The 21,073-nt window shown below is 40.6% G+C and overlaps 1 protein-coding gene across 1 annotated transcript; it reads right to left on the reverse strand.

The window, feature by feature from the left end:
• Window positions 1-400: 400 nt before the first annotated feature.
• Window positions 401-5,735, reverse strand: Krt24 (keratin 24, type I). The gene is made up of 7 exons (XM_013037193.1): window positions 5,178-5,735; window positions 4,354-4,436; window positions 2,802-2,958; window positions 2,384-2,545; window positions 2,160-2,285; window positions 1,358-1,575; window positions 401-539 (listed from the first exon to the last, which is right to left on the reverse strand). Exons 1-7 carry the CDS (start codon window positions 5,733-5,735, stop codon window positions 401-403), a joined length of 1,443 nt encoding a protein of 480 aa, XP_012892647.1.
• Between the last annotated feature and the right edge of the window lie 15,338 nt (window positions 5,736-21,073).

Genomic DNA, 21,073 nt, shown 5'->3' on the forward strand with positions numbered 1-21,073 from the left:
CTGGTCTCCTGTAAGATTGTTAAACTGCCCACATGCAAAATGACTCTAGACTTTTTTGGAGAAGGTTCCAAATAAATAACAAATTAGCACGAGTAATTTAATGATTCCTCTAGATCATAACTGATTGACTTGTTCCTAGATAAAAATATTGACTTTCTTAGAAATATTCAGGAATAGTTTTGTTAACTTGCAAAATTCAGTTTATTGAAGCATGGAAAATGTTAGTGCATAGTGTCATTTTTTTTTTTACTTTTGGGGGAGCATTATAATAAGGAAACAAGAAGATGCAGAGAAATTGGCTGCTGGCCATTTCTTGACTGAAGCTTTCCTCTGGAGCTCTCTAGAAAGATGACTAGATCACTTACTGAAAGACACCTTTGTCGATCTAGAAAACTGCTTATTATATTTTCACCTCTGAGATATTGCTGACTTGAGATGAGACAACTTTGCCATCCACCACCTCCTCGATGATGGTCTTAGTCACTCTTGTCTTGCTGGGATCTGAAAAATTGTGAGACCACAATGTCAGGCTGGAAACACTGCCGTGAATAATTCAACTATATTCACAGAGTATGTTATATCTGGGTAAGATTATGCAAACAATTGTAGACAGTTTAAAATGGTGAGAAATGCTTGCCTTTGACTTTATAGTTACAAAATAATAATCAACATTAAAAATAGCTCTACCTCTTCCTTGACCAGAAGAGCTTTCAGATCTTGACTCCTTAGGTCTCATGTTTCTGGATCCTCCAAAACCAGAACCACTGGGAAAAAGAATTATATTTTCTTTTGTAGTTACAAAGGTAGCAGATACTCTCTGTTCCAACACTTTAGTTTTGGATGACTTTTTTTTGGTGTGGTGTGTGTGTGCACAGGCATGGATATGCCAATACTAGCCTGGCACTCTATACAGCCTAAACATTATCTCTTAGTGTTTTTGCTCACAGCTGGTGCTCAACCACTTTAGCCATACCTCCACTTCTGGCTTTTTGCTAGTTAATTGCAGATAAGAGTCAAAGGGCTTTCCTGCCTGGGCTGGCTTTGAACTGCTATCCTCAGATCTCAGATACCTGAGTAGTGAGAATTACAAGCATAAACCACTACCACTCAGAATTTTGTTTTATTTTTTTTAGTTTCTCATTATGTAGCCTTTGAACTTGAGATTCTCCTGCCTCTTTCTCCTAAGTTGGGATTATACGTATTTGTCCTCCTTCCCCTATCTTGGATGTCTTTGAACTGTATTTGTCTGTGATTTTATTATTTCATAAGTATACATCCAACCCCTGCATCCTTTATGGGTTTGATCAAATCAGTTCAGCAAGGTATACATGTCAGCATGATCCTGGCTTTCATTTACCCTCCCTCTCCATCAAGGAGGCGGCGGTAGGTCTCAATCTCCATCTCTAGGCGGGTCTTGATGTCCAGCAGTTGCTCATATTCTGCATTCTGGCATTCAGCCTCACCCCGGATCTGGCAGATCTGCTCCTCTAAGCTGTTGATCAGCATCTGAGTTTTTGACAGCTGAGCTGCATAGCCAGCTTCTGTGTTGGCCAGGTTCCCTTCCAGGGAACTTTTCTAAGGGGAAAAAGCAAGTGAAGAAATCATGATGAAAATAAATCAATGGATAAGAAAAATAAAATTTCACATGGGACTCAAAGTATACCTAGTACTAATCTATATCATTTTATCATTGCTTCTTCAATTTTTGTTGACATTAAGTTTCCATTGTGTGTGTGTGTGTGATACGCGTGTGTGCAGATACTGGGGCTTGAACTCAGGTCTGGGTTCTGTCCCTTAGCTTTTTTTAAAGTCAGGATTGGCACTCTATCACTTGAGCCACAGCTCCAGTTCTGGCTTTTTCCTGGTAAATTGGAGATAAGAGTCTCATGGACTTACCTGCCTAGGCTGGTTTTGAACCTAGATCCTCAGATTTCAGTCTCCTGAGTAGCTAGGAATATAGGTATGAGCTACTGGCGCTGGTTAAATCTTTAATTGAATTAATTTATCTTGAACTGCTATATGCTTTCTAGAACCACGGCTTAATTCTTCTTAGCATTGTTTTAATTTCATGCCTAGTAAGCATCTTGCAGAGAAAGAAAAAAAATAAAACATTTGCTTAACTCCCTGCTAGAGGTTTTTGGAAAGCTCTTCATGCATACCATGGCCAGTTGAGACTGAAGTTCAATTTCCAGGGCTTGCATTGTACGTTTCAGTTCTGTTATCTCATTCTTGGCAGAGTTGGCTGCTCCAGCATCAACAGAGATCTGGGATTGCAGAGATGCGCTCTGAGAGAAAAAAAAAGTGACAGTTGTTACAGGCAACTGAAACGAGCAGACATGGCTGATATGTGGCTGCAGATTAGATGCTCAACACAAATATTGACCTGCTTGTTGAACTGTTCCTCAATTTCCCGGCGGTTTTTCTCAGCCAGCTCCTCATACTGGGCCCTCATATCATTCAGTAACTTGGTCAGATCTGTCCCAGGAGCTGCATTCATTTCTACCGTCACGTCTCCACTGGAGCTTCCCTGCAAGCTCTTCATTTCCTAGCATGAAGGGGAAAAGGTCACAGACATGCAAATAGAAAAGCCACCATTTCCTAAAATGTGTATAGCTCTAAATTGTTGACAGCAGGGCAGTCAAGGGGAAAAAAATAAGTTCAGCCATAATGTGTTCATTGTAACCCTATTCTGCTCAGTGGATGTGGGCAATCCATTTGAATACAATCAAGTTTGGTTTTCTAGACTGGATGTGAGGGAAACATGGAAGCCAGAGTTGTTCATTCATGTGTAGTTGTTCTACCTCCTCATGGTTCTTCCTCAGGTAGGCCAGCTCCTCGGTGAGGCTCTCGAATTGCATCTCCAGGTCAGAACGAGTCATGGTCAGTTCATCCAGGACTTTCCGCAGGCCGTTGATGTCAGCTTCCACGCTCTGCCGGAGGAACAGCTCATTCTCGTACCTGGAAGGGGCAGTGACAAGTAGGACAGTGATCTGGCCTGACACATTTCAACCTTCCCCTTCTGTCATGTCCAAGAATTTTGGCAAATAAGGCTTTGAACTTTTCTCTGATCATCCCCACTCTCATCCTGGCAGAAAAATAGATGTCTAGTGTCATCTAATCGTGTCTACTAATTTTAGAACAAAATTATCATTTAATTAATTTATTAACTTTATTTACTTAAACATTTATTTACTTAAAAATAGTCTTTAGGTAGTTGTACAAAGAGGATTCAATTCCACATGTCTGTTGATGATTATATTGCATCCTGATTAATGGCAACCCCCTTCCCCCCCTTTTTTTTTGTTAGTCATGGGGCTTGAACTCAGGGCCTAGGCACTGTCCCTGAGCTCTTCTTCTCAAGGCTAGTGCTTTACCACTTTGAGCCACCACTCCACTTCTGCTTTTCTGGTGGTTAATTGGAGATAAGATTCTCACAGACTTTCCTGCCTGGGCTAGTTTTGAACTGCGATCCTCAGATCTCAGCCACCTAAGTAGCTAAGGATTATAGGCCTGAGCCAGCAGTGCCTGGCACCCTCCTTTTTCATACTGTACTCTTTGGAAAGACATATAACAGTTATATAACCATATCTAATCTGTACTTAAAGAGTAGGGATTTACATGGCATCTCTGTAAGTGTGGAGTAGCTACCAAAATTATCTTACCCATCTATTTTTATCTGTCCCACTAGGTTTCTCCCCATACAGTCTGAAACATTGAAGACTGGACTAAGTAAACTAAGAGTTTATTAGGGTAGTTGTTACATATAAAAACATTGTAATGGAAGATAATGTTTCTTTTGTAAGTGTGTGTGTGTGTGTGTGTGTGTGTGTGTGTGTGTGTGCCAGTCCAGTCCTGGGGCTGGAACTCAGGGCTTGGTGCTGCCTCTGAGCTTTTTTACTCAAGGCTAGTACTCTACCACTTGGGCCACAGCTCCACTTTTAGCTTTTTGGTGGTTAATTGGAGATAAGAATCTCACAGACTTTCCTGCCTGGGCTGGTTTTTAACTGTGATCCTCAGATCTCATCCTCTTGAGTAGCTAGGATTACAGGCGTGAGCCAACAGCGCCCAACTTTGTCACCCCTTCTATCATTTTCTCCCCAGAGTTCCTAACCTCACCCATCCTCTCAAATTACCTGGTTTCATTTTCACATGTGTACACTGACTAGATATTATGACTGTATCCATCCGCCCTTCATCTCTCCACTTGTCTGCCCCTCCTCTTGTACTTCTTTTTCTTCTCCCCCACCTTGGGATATTTGTGAATTTAGGTCATAATCCTCAATTTTTCCCCCCCTGGAAAATGAATTGAATTTTATTTTTATTATGACCCTTGTTTCCAAACTCTTTTCTTACTTGAGTCTGAAGTCATCAGCAGCCAGTCTGGAATTGTCAATCTGCAAAATGATCCCTGCGTTTTCAACAGTGGCAGCAATGATCTAGAAAAGGTGATAAGAATGAATAAATCACGGATGATGTTTGCCTCTTGTTTGCAGGCCTACCTGTGTGGGTTGCTGTCTTAAGGAGCTGCTCTTAAAGGCAAACACATATGTAACCATTTTTAGTAATGATACCTGTATATTTAGGACTGCATCTTTCTGCAAAAAGGTAATTTGTATATTTACTGGAACAGGCACAAAGAACATTGTTTAATAGAACATAACCACCCGGTATTTCTGCTGTTTGGAAGCAATTGGTTAATCCTAAACCCATGAGCTCTTTCCAAAAATGGTGCAAAAATTGAATTTTGCTTTAGAAAAGCCTTTAAAATTGATTTTAAGAGATACTGCATTATTATATAGTACTTGCAGCAGATTTTTCTAGGAAGAGGATTTGACTCTACAATGACACTAAAATGGTTCACTCTATCTAAATGAATAATGAAATCATTAGAGGAATCATTGAGTTATTGCCATAGTTCATACACATACACACACACACACATATACAATGCATGCACACACACTTGTTTGAAGTCTGTCATTGTATTCACTTCACTCTTCTGTAGAAATACTCATATTTGAGAAGCAACATAGAAAATCAATGCAGATGGATGTCATGTTCAGTATTATCATAATTAAGACATACCAGAAACCATTTTGCATGTACAACAAGCAATTCATTGACTTAAATTCATTAGTTAAGTGTAAGACACATCACAGCCCTGGATAGTATCCCACCTGGTTCTTGAGGTCTTCAATTACTGAGTAGTATTTGCTGTAATCTCGTCTAGATCCACTGTTTCTAGACCCATTCTTATCATACCACTCCTTAATTTTATTCTCCAGATCAGTGTTGGCCTCTTCCAGAGCCCGGACCTTGTCTAGGTAGTTAGCCAGACGATCATTGAGGTTCTGCATGGTTTGCTTTTCACTTCCAGAGAAAAGTCCCCCATCGCTAATATCACTGTCACCAAAGCTACCTCCTAAACCATAGCCATGGCCATAGAAGCCTCCACTGGCACCACTACCAAATCCAGAACTGCCACCAAATCCAGAGCCCCAGCCAAAGCCAGCTCTGGAGCCAGAGGCTGCTCCACTACCACCTCTTACTGAGCAGCTACTAAAGCCCCCTCCAATGCCACCTCCAAAGCCCCCGCTAGACCCCCCACTCAGGCCCCAGCTGCTGGCAGAGCCACTCCCCAGACCACATCTGCTTCCACTGCTGAGGCTGTTTCCACCACCAGACATCCTGTAGCCCCCAGCCCTGGAGGAGGAGATGCGAGCCGAGCAAGACATGCTCCTGCAAACCCTTAGCTTGTCAGGTGACTGGGAGGGGTGCAGTGGTGAGCCTGTGGCAGATTGTCTCTTCTTTTGGTCTTATATACTCACGTTTAGGGTGTTGCTTTTCCCTGTAACTTCTTAATCCCTGTTACAGTTTTGTTAATCCCTAATTGGATAATGTCTTTTCCATGAACCCACTCTACTGGTTCCTTTTTTTTTATTTCTAAGGCTGGGTGAGAGAAAAATAAATAAGGTGGAGCAAATAAAAAATATTTCAGAATTATAGTTTTAATCTTTTAAAGCGGTTGATGACTGTTCTTTTCTGAAAGGACAATTCTATTAAATTTGCTTCATGATTTCCCAATGGCAAGGAACATCCCTAGATTACTGCATGTAATTAAAATACTTAGTGTGATCAGAAGAACATTTCCCAACATGTAACTTTTTGTCTGTAATGTTTTCAAATGTTGAAACTGGCTTCAAGCATCCTTTTCTCTATTTCCAACAGCCTGTTGTTGTTTTTATTTTTGAGGCTGTTGAACTTTGTGCTATTAAGTTATTGTCTTCTTTTGTATATTGAGATGAATGGAAATGTTCTTACTGATAATATTGGAAAACTTAAAAGAGAAAATGGTTTTTTTGCATGTAAGCATGGACTGCTTATTCAAGCAGATAAGGGATCAGAAAGAACAGAATTTTCAGGCAGATTTTCTCACAGCAGAGCAGAGCATGGTTATAACTAGAGAGATGACTCTAACACATTTTCCTTGAGTTCTAGTCTGGAAAATGAGAATGCCACCCTTAGAATAGAATCTTGTGTCAATTTCTTCTGTCTTTGTTTTGAAGATACTTGCAAGAAAAGGACCTGAACCACTTTTTTATTTTTAATATATTTTTATTATGAAAATACTGTACAGAGGGGTTACAATTACGTGGGTAAGATAATGAACACATTTCTTATCAAGCATTGTAGCCTCCTGCTTTGTTTCCCCTTTGTGTCCTCCCCCCCCCCTCCTTCACCAAAGTTGTAAAGTTCGGTTTTCGACATAACGACTTGTACATCTCATTGTTGCAATGGGTCCTCCTGTATCCCTGTTTTTACAATTTGTTTTTTCCCTTCCCCTCCACATATACCAACATCATATATAGTGAAAACAGGGGTTGTACCATGGGGGAGGGACATACAAGGCAACAAAGACATAATCTTACAACTATGTTAGAAACAATCGCATGAAAGATCTCTCTCTCTCTCTCTCTCTCTTTTTTTGTGTGTGTGTGTGTCAGTCATGGGGCTTGAGCTCTAGGCCTGGGAGCTGTCCCTGAACAATTCAGCTCAAGGCGACCTGAACCACTTTTAATCATCTACGAGTAATTTTACAGATGTCAAAATCTGTGTGTGTGTATTTATGTGCTGGTATCGGGGCTTGAACTCAGGGCCTAGTGCTGTACCTGATTTCTTTTGCCCAAGGCTGATGCTCTATCATTTGGACCACAGCTCCACTTCTGGCTTTTTGGTGGGCAAATGAGATAAAAGTTGGTGGAATTGTCTGCCTGGGCTGGCTTCAAACTACAATCCTCAAATCTTAGCCTCCTGAGTAGCTAAGATTACAAGTGTGAGCCACAAGTGATTGGCTCTCCTTAGCTTTATACTCAAGTAGTTGTTTTGTTTACTTATACTTTCTAGCCAAGCACCCGTGGCTCACACCTAGCTACTCAGCAGCCTAAGATCTAAGAATCTCAGTTCAAAGTTAACCTGGTGCTGACAAATCTGAAAGACTCTTATCTCCAACTAACTTTCAAATGCTCTGAAAGTGAGAATGGCTCAAGTGGTAGAGTGCCAGCCATGAGCAAAAAAGCTGAGCTCAAGCTTGAAGACTGGAGTTCAAGCCCCAGTACCAGCACCTACCTCCTAAAAAAGCTCCACATAAATAAATAAGTAAGTAAATAAATAAATAAAAATTTCCTTTAGCTGGTCACCGATGGCTCACACCTATAATCCTAGCTTCTCAGGAGGCTGAGATCTGAGGATCTCTCTTTGACACCAGCCCAGGCAGAAAAGTACTTGTGAGACTCTTATCTTGGGTTGGGAAGGTGGCTCAGTGGTAGAGCGCTTGCCTTGAATGCATAAGGCCCTGGGTTCGATTCCTCAGCACCACATACGTAAAAAGAAAAAAGCCAGAAGTGGCACTGTGGTTCAAGTGGTAGAGCGCTAGCCTTGAGCTGCAGAGCTGAGGGACAGTGCCCAGGTCCAGAGTTCAAGCCCCACGGCCGGACCTCCCCCCAAAAAAAAGGAAAATAAAAGGAAAAAAAGAGACTCTTATTTCCAATTAACCACTCAAAAATCAGAAGTGGAGCTGTAGCTCAAAGTGGTAGAGCACTAGCCTTGAGTAAAAGAGCTCTGCGGCAGCACCCGGGCCCTGAGTTCAAGCCTCACGATGGACAAAAAACAAAACAATATAAAACTTTCTTTATTGTAGTCTTCATTAAACTGCTTGATTTAATCTTTATATTCAATAATTTGTTTTCCAGTTTTTTGACCTCTCTTAATTTTTCCTTAAACTGCTTTTATTTGGACACATTATGGGTGGCATTATAAAAGAAGAGGTGTTGATTCCCCTTACCACATAGCTCTTATTAACTTTTATTTATTTATTTTTCAGTCGTGGGGCTTGAACTCTGGGTCTGGGCACTGTCCCTTAGCTCTTCAGCTCAAGGCTAGTGCTTTACCACTTGAGCCACAGTGCCACTTCCAGTTTTCTGAGTGGTTTATTGGAGATAAGAGTCTCATGGACTTTCCTGCCTGGGCTGGCTTTGAACCACGATCCTCAGCCTCCTGAGTAGCTAGGATTAAGGAGTGAGCCACTGGTACCCAGCAGTTTACTAACTTTTATACTTTACATGCACTTTTACAGGAGTGTGATATTATTCCACTAGTTATTTAGAGTGCTAGCTCTCCACAGGACACTCAAATAAAACTGTTAAGCTGGAAATGATTTTTTTTTCTTTTGTCAGTCGGTCGTGGGACCTGAACTCTGGGCCTGGGCGCTGTCCTTCAGCTCTTTAGCTCAAGGCTAGTGCTCTACCACTTGAGCCATAGCACCACTTCTGGCTTTTTCTGCTTATGTGGTGCTGAGGACTCGAACCCAGGTCCTCATGCATGAGAGGCAAGTACTCTTCCACTGAGCCACCTTCCCAGCTCTAGGAATGATTCTTATAACATCTTTTCTAATCATAATGATTTGTTGGTCATTACATCTCATCTAGCTCCAAACTAAGAAACCAGAAAGTCTGAACACTAATGATTACAAGTATGCAAATCATGGGGATGGGTTGAACAGGAATCAAGTCTTTTCCTTCCTCTTACCATCATGAAGTGGAAGCTTTTCATTTTCATGAAGGATGGCACTGGGCCAAGAGAAGGTTTAAGCAAAGAAATAGCTAAGTGAAAGAAATCTTATAGAAGTTTAAGAGCCTCTGTTGAAAGAATTTTATGTGTTAAGAATGAGGCAAAATGCAAGCACTCTACTCTTTGAAACTTTAAGCTTTAGTTTCAGGTGGTGTCTTGCATTTTCTGCCCAGGGCTAGACTCAGATCTATAGACTCCTGGATAGCTAGGATGGCAGGTGCCTGGAACTACCATTTTCCCAATTTCTGCATCCCGAGTAGCAGGTATTACAGGCATGAGCCACTGTTCCTGGCTGAGAAATGATATGATTTAACAACTCCGTTTGACTTGGAATTTTGCCTGGGGATTGTACAGTTTTGTTTCTGTAGCTTTTTCTCTCTATTTTCCATGTCCTTTGGGGTGTCTGAACATTTGGGTTTTAACTAAGGAAACCTGTGATGGATGATGGAGGCACTCTGCTGTTTTCTTGTTTATTTTTCAGTTTTCTTTATGATACAATTTATAATGATACATTCGTTTCTTCTTCCCTCCTTCCTTCCCTGCTCCCCACCCCCCACCTCCCCTCTTCTATGTTCTGGGGTTTGGGAGCAGGGTCTCTCATGTGGTAGGTGAGAGCTCTGCCACTTCAACCATGCTTTAGTCCTATTTATTTATTTTTGCAGAGCTAGTGATTAAACCCAGGACCTTGCACATTTTAAATCAGTGTGTACTATCTTTGAGTTTCTTGTCTTTTTAATTCAGCTTCAAAATTCAGTTCTTATGTGATACTTCCCTAAGTCTTTTCAGAACTGAAGGGTGGGGAAGGTGGTTTCATGATTTAAAATAGCCATTTATTACGTTAAATTCTTTGCCTAATGAGTCAGTGTATAAATAAATAGATAAACCCACAGGATTTTGTTCTCTTAGTTGGTCCTTCTGATGCATTTCCACGGCTTTCTTTCAGTCGTATCCATGTGGTTTTTTTCATTGTGAGTGATGAGTTTGTTTTAACAAACTAATTTTGATTCTGTTATTTGCAAACCGTCTAGCACAGTGTTTGGTGTTTAGTGAATTAAAGATATTAATCACCTTTATAAATGCATTCCATTCTCGCCTGAAGTGTTAGGATTCTTTAGTAAATATTCACCTTCATTGTTTTGAGACAACTTCAAATTTAATACACCTTTATTTGAAGTCACGACTTGCCAAAGATAACATGATAAGTGTTCTTGGCATTTCTTTTATTTGTGAAATGGCTGCCTCAACAACCTGTTAAGGTTCAGTGGACCAGGAGTTTCAGAAACATGGCAGCATTGGTGCCTGGCGCTTAGTTGTTTGTTATATAATAGTTTAAAAGAAGCAAACCAAAGTCCAAATGTCTCTGGGCTTCTAGTTCTGTGCTCTGCCATCTGTTTTGGGCTATTTTGAATGGTTTTTGACCAGCAGTTTTTTTTGATCTATAAGGAATTGTATAAATGATTTTTCACTATAGAATATGTTTTCTTTGTAAGCACAGAATGACTTCTAAAAGATAACTGTCAACTTGTGTGTGTGTGTGTGTGTGTGTGTGTGTGTGTGTGTGTGTGTGAGAGAGAGAGAGAGAGAGAGGATTGCTAGTAATTAAACTTTGGCATATTGTATGTTCTTAGATGAGCTGGAAAAGCATGACATATTGCAGAGCTGGGAGTAAAATTCAGGGCTTCTATTGCCTGTCCATTCCAGAGAATATTCTCTGGATTTCAAATAAGCACTAAGATCAAAATAGTTAAGAGTAGAAAATGGCTCCGAGTATTGTTGAATGTTGTTAGAACTCTTTTCTTGTGCGGTTCTGGGGCTTGAACTCAGGGCCTATGCACTGTCCTTTAGCATTATTTTTGCTGCACTATCATTGTAGCCACAGCTCCACTTATGGTATTTTGATGGTTAAATGGATATGAGTCTTTTGGATTTGGCTGCCTAATTCCGCTTCCAACTGCAATCCTAGACCTTAGCCTCCTGAATATCTAGAATTATAGGCATGAGCCACTGTCACTGAGCTGATAGAACTTTTTTGTGTAAGAGCAAGGAAAGTGAGCGGGGGCATGGCTCAGGCAGAAGAGGGCCTGCCTAGCAAGTGCAAGGACATACTCTGTATATTTTCAATTGATCAGTCTTAAAGTTCACTGACTCTTTAATGTCATCAATTCTGTTGTTGTTCCCTGTTGTCGTTTTTCATGTAACGTGAATGTTTGTTTTTTTGTTTTTAAATTTTACTTACTTTTTATTGTCTTTAAGTAGTTGTACAAAGGGGTCATCATTTAACAAAGCAGTTTATGAGTACTGGGATATTTCTGCCTGGGCTGGCTTCAAACTGTGATCTCCGGTCTCAGCCACCTGAGTAACTAGGAATACAGTAGTGAGCTACCAGCACTGGGCTTACGTTGCATTCTTGACTGCATTCTCCACCCATGTCTCCTCTTCATTTGTCTTCATTTATTTAAAAAAATTTTTTTTCAGCCGAGTGATTTCTGTTTGATTTTAAAAGTAATCTGTTAAAACTCTTACATTAGTCATTTATTGTTTTCCTCCTTTCTTTGAACGATTTCACATTTTCCTGAAGTTTACTGAGTTTCCTTAAAGTTGATGCTTTGAATACCTTGTGTAGATCATACATCTCTGTCTCTTAGGGTCAGGCACTAGTCATTGATTTTGTCTCCAGGAATGGATGCCATGTTTCCCTGATTATGCTTGCTCCTGTAACTGTAGGTCTGTTTACTGGAAGAAGTAAGTACTTGTGCCCAGGCCTTGCAGACTTGGCTCCATATGGGAAGCTCCTTTAAAGTAGGATGTCAGTCTGACTAGAGATCCCACACAGGTCATTTGGCATGCTCCCTATGCCTGAAACCCCTGTGGCTATTGCAGTACTGGGGTATATGTGTGTGTATTCTAAGCTCTGGTCAACTGTGGCCATGCTCGTGTTGGGCTGGAGTCCTATGGCTGTTAAGGCTGGTGTAATGCTTGGACATGCCAATAGCACCATAGCCTCTGAGACCTGCCCACTGCTAAGATTTTCCTGGCACCCAAGATTGCTTTAGTTTGATGTGAACTACAAGTCCAGCCCATTTTATGGGTGATACAGGTCCTGGCTTGGTGCTGGGGCAGGTCTGGCAGTGTGTGCTGCAGGCGCCAGCCTGGAGCAATTCAGGGGCCGTAGGTACCTGCCAGGTGCTGGATTTTCTTATCATGGGTCCATTGTTAGGGCTCAAAGAAGAAAGCCCTATGTTTACTCCCCATTCTTTCCCCTAAACCATTGGTATGTCTCCTTGTGCTGTATGGATTTTGGGGGATGGAGAAACAGATCATATAAACTGCCCTTTCCACTCTCTTCAGTCCATCTTCTGTTATTTTTATGCTCTCATTAGTATCCTTAGCACTCATGAAAGTACTGGCATGCGCAAACAGAAAAGTGATGTCTCTATAGAGTGAATGCCAGGGGCTCTTTTCCACCATCTAATTCCACTTGTACGACTTTCTCTCCCTGGGTTCAGTTAAACACATCTGTTTGAGCCCTGTGCCATCAGCAAACATCTGTTAGATCATGCCATTTTGCCACAGTTTGTTCTGGGAGGAAAAAAATGACTTAATTTTGTATCTATGCTGTGGAATCTCCTAGATTTTCCTTAAGATCATTTAATCAGTTTCTAGAGTTAAAAGGTAAGTGATTTTTATAGGGGTTGAGCGATCTTGTCTTCTAGGGCCTCAGGACAGGGCAGGTGGCAGTTAAGCACAGATTTCACAGGCCCCTGAATCTCTCCAACTCCTACCTGCCATGCTATTTCTTCTGCATGTACCCTTACCATAGTGATTCCATCTGCCATGAAGCTGAACTGATGAGCACTCCCCAGGCCCCCAGCCATAGTCTCAGCCTCAAAAGCTAAATAGATCGATTTTCTTTATAAAATAATCAGTTTCAGGCATTTTCTTATAGAAACAGAAAATAGAATAGTACCATGAATAGAAAATAGAATTTTTGGGATATTGCAACAGCTTTACATTGAAAATCCACAACCTCAAGTGGTTGCATGATTAAAGAAAGACGACTAAAGATGAAACAGTATACAAAAAGAACAATAAAATCATATATATTGTTTATCATCCTGGCAACTTGGGAGACTGGTATTGGAAAGATTGTGGTTTGAGTCCTGCTGGGCCAAACACACAAGACCCCTCTCAACCAATAGCAAGGCACAATGGTGCACACCTGTTATCCCAACTCTGTGGGAGGCTGAGGTCAGGAGGACTGTGGCACCAGGCTATCCCAGGCATAAAACTATAAGAGACTCCATATCAACAGAAGTATCTGGGTGTGGTGGTTCATACCTGTCATCCCAGCTACAACAGTAAGCCAAAAGTAGGTGCATAGCAGTCCAGGTATGGGCCTGGGTATGAAGTGAGACCCTATCTGAAAAAATAAAGGCTGTACGTATGGCTCACCTGTGTAGCAAGCATGAAGACCTGAGGACATAAGTTCAAACTCTGGCCTTGTAGAAAAAGAAGTATGTATACACACATGCACACATAGTAGTAAAGATAAAAACCAAAATTGTTGAAATGAAAAACAAGCTATACACAAATGCATTCAAAAGATTGTGCTTTTTTATTTAAAAACTTTAAAAAATTGTTATTATAAAAGTGATGTACAGAGGGGTTACAGTTAACATGTCAGGTAAAGAGTACATTTCTTTTTGAACAATGTCACCCTTTCCCTTGCTCTCTACCAGTTTTTCCCTCCCATCACACCCACAAGTTGTATAGTTCATTTTCAACATGGTGTCTAGTGAGTATTACGGCTGTATTTGTTCACCCTTGTCCCTCCATTTTTGTGCCCCCCTTTGTCTTCCCAAAGACAGATAAACAGACAAGATAAAAAGAAAAACGAAAACAGCCACAAAGAAAAAAACCCCTCCTGTTTCCATTTCCTGGTGTTCATTTTGATACAATTATGTTATGTGACTAGATACACATGGGCATCATGCCTTTGGTTTCACTGTGTGTGAATGCCTAGGGTCCTGTATCATTTATTATGTCAAAATGGATCTTTTAAAGAGACAGATAAAAGAGACAAACTTCTTCATGAGCCTGGTTAAGGAAAAGAGAGACCCAAAATAAACAAGATACAGGAAGATTCAAATAATAAGCTAATACTACATACATAGCAATGGTAGCACATGGTAGAATGTTCTAGTACTAAGCCAAATTACTATCACTCCATGGGTAATCTCTATGCCATTGGACCACTCCTGTACAGACTCACCCCAACGAAGAGAGATGGGGCAGGCTCAGGTGTACACTCAACCTACACGTCCCCAAAGGATGCTGGGGAAGAAGGAAGCACACGGCTCACCCTAGGAGGACAGGGCTGCTTAGAAACAATGGCAGAGTTGTATCCTCAGATGAACAGGTTGACAAGATAGGCCAATTGTGAGTAGGGAGGTAGAAATCCAGACAGGTTTAAGTAGGGCTAGGATGCAGGTGCCACCTGATACAGTGATCAGAACATGGAAAGGAACCAGGGAAATACTGACAATGAAACAAAGAAGGGAGAAAAGAGAGAAGATTCAGCTTTGATGTGGGGGCTGACTAGATCAAGCCCAAGCACAGCCCTTAGCAAGCAATTGTTCTCCATGGTGTTCATGCCCTAGAGGGAGACAGAGAAGCCAGGTGTTGGGAAATCTTCAAAGATGCCAAGTTAGCCTATGTCTTTCCCACAGTGTCATTCAACAGTAATTCCAAAGGCCTACGATTGCCCTTCTGGGTACAGAGTGGATACAAAGGGCTGATGATATGTACTAACACGTGACCCTGATCACTCAAGGTGACTGGGTATTTCTACAAGTACCTTTGATGTGATTAGTTCTGGAGCAAAGCCTAATACTACACCTTGTTCTGTTCTTTCCATGAATCCAAATTTTATCACCTTTCAAGGGTTACCTGTTTTAGAACACTTTTCTTGTCCACACTTTAAACTTTAATATGTTAGTTTCTTCCCATCTCATGATTTTCTTTCTATAACCTTATCCATCACTTGCTTATTTATTTTTTTCCCTTAAAAGTAAAAGAGAAGAAATGCATTGTAAAACATTGAAACATACAGATGTGTTTTTTCCTTTGAAGACTTTTACATTTTTATGAGTAGTACATGATTATTTTAGAAAATTAGAAAACACACCTCAATGTAGGGTAGGTGTTTTCATAATAGCCAGTTGGCTTGCTTTAGATTAAAAAAATAAGCATATATGTGACGGGTATGCAATTATTTTCTTTTAAAATAAAAATAGACCATACTGTGTATAATGTCTTGACACAACATATCATTTCTCAATAAATGATTGACATCTTTTCAGGCCAACACATGAATTTGAACTTTTCTTTTTGTGGTCCTAGAGATTAAACTTAGGGCTGGGCCTGGTACTTGCTAAACAAGTGCTTTACGACTTGAATTATATCTGTTTTCATTTTACTTTTGATATAGGGTCTTATTAATTTTTCCCAGGCTACCCTCAAATTGTGAATTCACCTAACTTGAACGCTTTTTTTTTTCTCATTTGAGCAGTGTGGGAGTTTGAACTCAGAGCCTTGTGCTTTCCAGGCAAGTGCTTTTCCACGTGAACCATATCACTGGTACCCTTTTTGCATTCAAATAGAGTCTTGCTTTTTGCCCTGGCTGGCCTGGATTGTGATCCTACTATTAGTGTTTCCTACCTTGCTGGGTGCATACTACTGCCTAGCTTTTTTATTAGTTGAGATGGAATCTCACGGGCTTCTGTGATGACCTCAGATCACAATTCTTCTGATCTCAGCCTCCTGAGTAGCTAGAATTTCAGGTGTGAGATACCATACTAGGTTCTTACTTGAACAGTCTTAATGGCTGTGTAATAATTCTTTGATGGGTACTCTGTAACTTAGTTTATTGATTCAAAGTAATTGTTGAATATTTTATTATGGCTGAGGTTTCACCATGGCAAACAGCTGAGAAAGTTATATCTGTGTAGCTATATTAATAATTGATCATGTGAGGATACATTCCTAGAAATGGAACAGCTTGCTCTTTGGAGACATTCTGTTTTTAGAGGCTTTGTTATCTGCTGCTGAGTTGTTCTCTTGAAAGTTTTGCCAACTTGGCTCCATCAGGCATCGGTCAGTGCCTTTTTTCCTATACCCCTGCTACCATGAATATTTATCATCATTAAATAAATGGGACCTGTTCTAATGTTAAAATGACATTTTTTTTATAGAAAAACAATGTAATTTAATTCCTTCTGTTTTGGAAGCTGGAGAAAGCCAAGATCTAGGTGCTGGGAGGTCCAGTGTCTGGTAAGGTCCTGCTTCCTGGTAGATTTTTTTTTTTTGGTTGTGGGTCTTGACCTCTGGGCTTGGCACTTTCCCTCAGCTTTTCAGCTCAAGGTGAGCACTCTACTGCTTGAGCCACAGCACCACTTCTGGTTTTCTAGTGGTTTATTGGAGATAAGAGTCTCATGGTCTTTCCTGCCTGAGCTGGCTTTAAACTGTGATCCTCAGATCTCAGCCTCCTGAGTAGTTAGGATTACAGGCATGAGCCCGGCGCCTGGCCTGGTAGATAATGTCTGAGTTCTAACATTACCTGGTAGAGGTGTTGGGCATCAAGGGCTTTTTTGTTGGTTATTTCTCTTTTAGGAATCACTTGTGTGAATCATTTATCCATCTTTAATTGATGATGCTAGCTCTTACTTTTAGATATGTTTATGTGTTTTAGATATATGGGGTACAATAGCCCTTGGAGGGCCACCTGTGACCAGAGTAGCAACCCCTGACACCATTGAGGCACAACCGAAAATATAGATGTGAAGTAATTGCCAGTTGCCTTCCATTTTATACCAAGATCCCAAGAGTGTAAGCTAATGATCTTACCTTCCTCTGTGTGTGTGTGTGTGTGTGTGTGTGTGTGTGTGTGTTGTATGTATATGTGCTAGTATTGGGGGGCTTGACCACAGGGTCCCATACACTTGCTTAGCTTTTTTTTTGTTTTTGCTTCAAGTTGGCACTCTACCACTTGAGCCAGAGTTCTATGTCTAGCTTATTTGCTGGTTATGGAGCCCTGAATGGCCTCAAACATCTATCCTCAGATCTCAGCATTCTTAGACTTCAGGCTATGTGCTTACCTCTTAGAGACAGCAGGTGGCGCTAACCACAGCTTAGACAAGATTAAATGCTGTGGTACGAATCTAGATTCAGTTGGCTGCCTAGCTATTCTAGATCTCGGTGTAGGTTTTTTCCCAACTATACTAAACAGAAATGTAAAGATTTTTCTTTTCCTTTGCATTTTGCTTTCTTCTTATTAGAGATAATTTTTAATGTAAATCTAACCTTCATATTGTGCCATTTTTTAAACAAAAAATCTTCACTCATCCTTTGAATGTATAGTTTTGAAAATGTAAAATATTCGAAAGCTTACTTGATTAATAAGTTAATATTTGCAAAATGCTTTTTGCTAGATCTTGGGAATCAGATGGATAAGGCATAGTAGCTGCTCTTAAAGAATGTAGTTTATAATTTTTGTAGTGTTCTATAATCTCATGGAAAAGACTTATGTGTTTTTCACAATGTTGAGAAGGTGTTGTAAAAATAATTTACACCATTTCCCCCCCCTACGGAGACACAATAGAGCAAGGTATCTCACGGTCTGGGGCTTGACCTACATACAGTAGTTCTGGGTTGCAGATGGCTGATTTAATCTCCCCTTGGTGACAAACAGTTGCTCTAGCTAGAAAACCAGTTCCCATGGAGCTTGGTCCCAGAGGCTGACCTTGCCCTGCCACTGCCTCCTCCACACCGTCTGTCACAGGCTTGAAACCATCACCTGCTGCCAAGCCGTACAACCCAGATTCTCTCCCTAGTTTTGTGGCACTACTCTGCTGCTAAAACCAAGACTACATTTCTCATCTGTTGGAAATGATGTGTGCCCCCTCCACCAGGCCCCATCCCTAAACTTCCTACCTGCTGCCAACTGTTGGGACTGATGTAAGGGAATGCTGGAGAGGAGAACCTAGAATGTAGGTTCATGCTCTTGGATGTTCCAAGATGCCCCACGTGGGGGAGTCCACTCGGTATTCAATCCAGCAAATATTAGGGAGCTCTTCCTCTGTGACAGCCACTGGGCTGGGAGCCAGCACTGGTTAGATCAATAGGATTTTTGGCTCAGCCACATATGTCTCAAATAGAGGGTTGTGGATCTCTGTAATTCATTGATGTCATTGTCTCTGTGGGACTTCCACAAAGCTCATCACGGCACAATTTCTAAAAATTCCTGGAGCCATATTTTGTCACTTCCAGGCTTCTCGAGCATTGTTACCCCCTCCTTTGTTTTTCTCCTACTATCCCTTCCCTCCCCCATCTCCCTCACTCCTCCCCCCGCACCCAAGTTGTAAAGTTCATTTTCAACATAGTGTCTTGTGAGTCTCATTGTGGCAATGTTGTGTCCTTGTTTCAGCTTTTACTAGCTTTGTGACCTTGAGAAAGTGACATACCACCTTTGAATCTCCATTTCCTCATCTATTAAGGAAGACTTTCATTCCACTCTCACAGAGTTATTATAAGGATTAATAAATTTTATTTATAAAGGATCAGGAGCAATGCCTGGCAAACAGTAAGATGAAATGTGTTAAATAGAGACATTTACAAACAACTCTTAGACTATAACTCTACATGAAGTAAGGACTGATTTTGGTTTTAGTGACAAATTGATGAGATCAGTATTCATTCTGTCTCTGACCATTCAAGAGTAATTCTGGAGCGTTGGTAGTACACACTTGTAATACCAGCACTCAGCAGGATGATGTGGGAGGGTCATGAGTTAAAGACTAGCCTGGCTACATAGTGAATTTGAAGCCAACCTGAGCTATATAGGAAGAGCTATCTAAAAAAACAATAGGAAGTGACTCTGTGGCTCAAGTGGTAGAGCACTTGCCTTGAGCTGAAGAGCTGAGGGACAGTGCTCAGACTCAGAGTGCAAGCCCCACGATTGACAAAAAACAAAAAACAAAAAACAAACCAACAAACTGGACAAGATACTTGTGGCTCATACCTAAAATCCTAACTACCCAGGAAGCTGAGACCTGAGAATTGCAGTTCGAAGCCAACCTGTACAGACAAATCTGTGAGTCTCTTATCTCCAGCTAACTAGTAAAATTGTATGTAGTCCAAGTGGTAGAGCACCAACTATGAATGGAAAGCTCAGCAACTACATCAGATCTGGTGCAATTAAAATAAATTAGCAGAGGTTATAAAAATAGAAAACAATATTATATGTATGGTAATCTATCAGCTTTTATTTTAAACATCCTATAAAATGCAAACCTATATTAATTGCTGTTTATTACCATGGAAACCTACACCTGCATTTATACTAGTCCTAATCTGTCTCAAGTGTCATTTTTCAAAAATGTGTTTTAGTGATTTATGTTTCCTTTAGATAGATATCATCTGATACTAATACTTCTGTGTTTCTATGTATTTTTAAACTATTTTTTGTCTTTTCTTTTTAGGTACTGGGGATCAAACCCAGGACGTTGCACTTGCTAGGCAAGCATTTTGCCACTGAGCCACATCCCAGCCTTCTATATTGTTTGCAAGGAAAGATGGACTCTATCATTAGCTACACCTGACTACAGATCCTATCCAAGCATCTTGGATTTGAAGTGGCACTAGGGGCAGTAGTTGTAGGGACTAGCGTGCTGCAGCTCTGCTCTGTGTATTTCAGGGATCTGTGGTGAGACTTCTTTTGCAGCAAAGGGTTAACTGAGTATGTTAGAATATTCTGACCAGATTCTATGGAATCTGCAAGTCCCATAGAAAGGTTTAACTGTTTCTTAACTCTTTAGGGATAACTCATAAACCTTGGAATATCTTATCCCACAGAAAGTGTTTGTATTCCTGGGGTCTTGGGCTGAATTGGATCATGTTAACAGTGTCATTTATACTTGGTCCTTGAGCTCTAGCAGTTTGATCTCTGAAAGGGCTGGAGACTGTATAAATAAGATGGGTCATGTGGGCACTCAATACCCAGGTGAATGACCCTGGACCCTGAGGTTTGGCAGTATTACATATATAATGTCACACATCATGGCTGGGAGAACTTAATGCTGTTTCCTTCCTTCCTACTTTCCTTCCCTTTCCCTCCCTCCTTCCCTCCCTTCCTCCCTCCCTCCCTTGTTTCTCTTTCTTTCTTTCCTTGTTTCTCTTTCTTTCTTTCCTTGTTTCTCTTTCTTTCCTTGTTTCTCTTCCTTCCTTCCTTGCTCTTTCTTTCTTTCTCTTCCTTCCTTGCTTCCTTTCTTCTTTCTTTTTCTTTCCTTTCTTTCTTTCTTTCTCTCTCTCTTTTTTCTTCCCTTCCTTCCTTCCTTTCTCTTTCTTTCTTTTTCTTCCCTTCCTTCCTTCCCCTTCTTTTTGATTTGAGGGTTTATTAAACTACCCTGAATCAATCAAATAGCAATTTGAGTGCAGTTTCTGCTGTTACTGAGAAATATTTCAATTCATTATTAAAACACCTTTTTTAGGTATACAGATTTGTGACAAATGTATACAGCTGAATAAGAATTTCCATTTGGAAGCATCAACCTAGCTCATGAGAGAGGATGGGATGGTAAGTTGAGAAGAGGGGTGTAGATCACTTAAGTATATAAATTGCAAGATATTTTTTTCTAAGTTAAAATTTTCTCTAATATATATACATATATATATATATTAGAGAAAAAACATATATATAGAGAAAAATATATATATATAGAAAAAATATATATATAGAAAAAAAATATATATGTTGGGGGGGGGTCCGGTCGTGGGGCCTGAACTCTTGGCCTGGGCGCTGTCCCTCAGCTCTTCAGCTCAAGGCTAGCACTCTACCACTTGAGCCACAGTGCCACTTCTGGCTTTTTTCTTTTTGCTTATGTGGTGCTGA

Source organism: Dipodomys ordii, unplaced genomic scaffold, assembly GCF_000151885.1.
Source record: "Dipodomys ordii isolate 6190 unplaced genomic scaffold, Dord_2.0 Scaffold7, whole genome shotgun sequence".
Taxonomy (NCBI): domain Eukaryota; kingdom Metazoa; phylum Chordata; class Mammalia; order Rodentia; family Heteromyidae; genus Dipodomys; species Dipodomys ordii.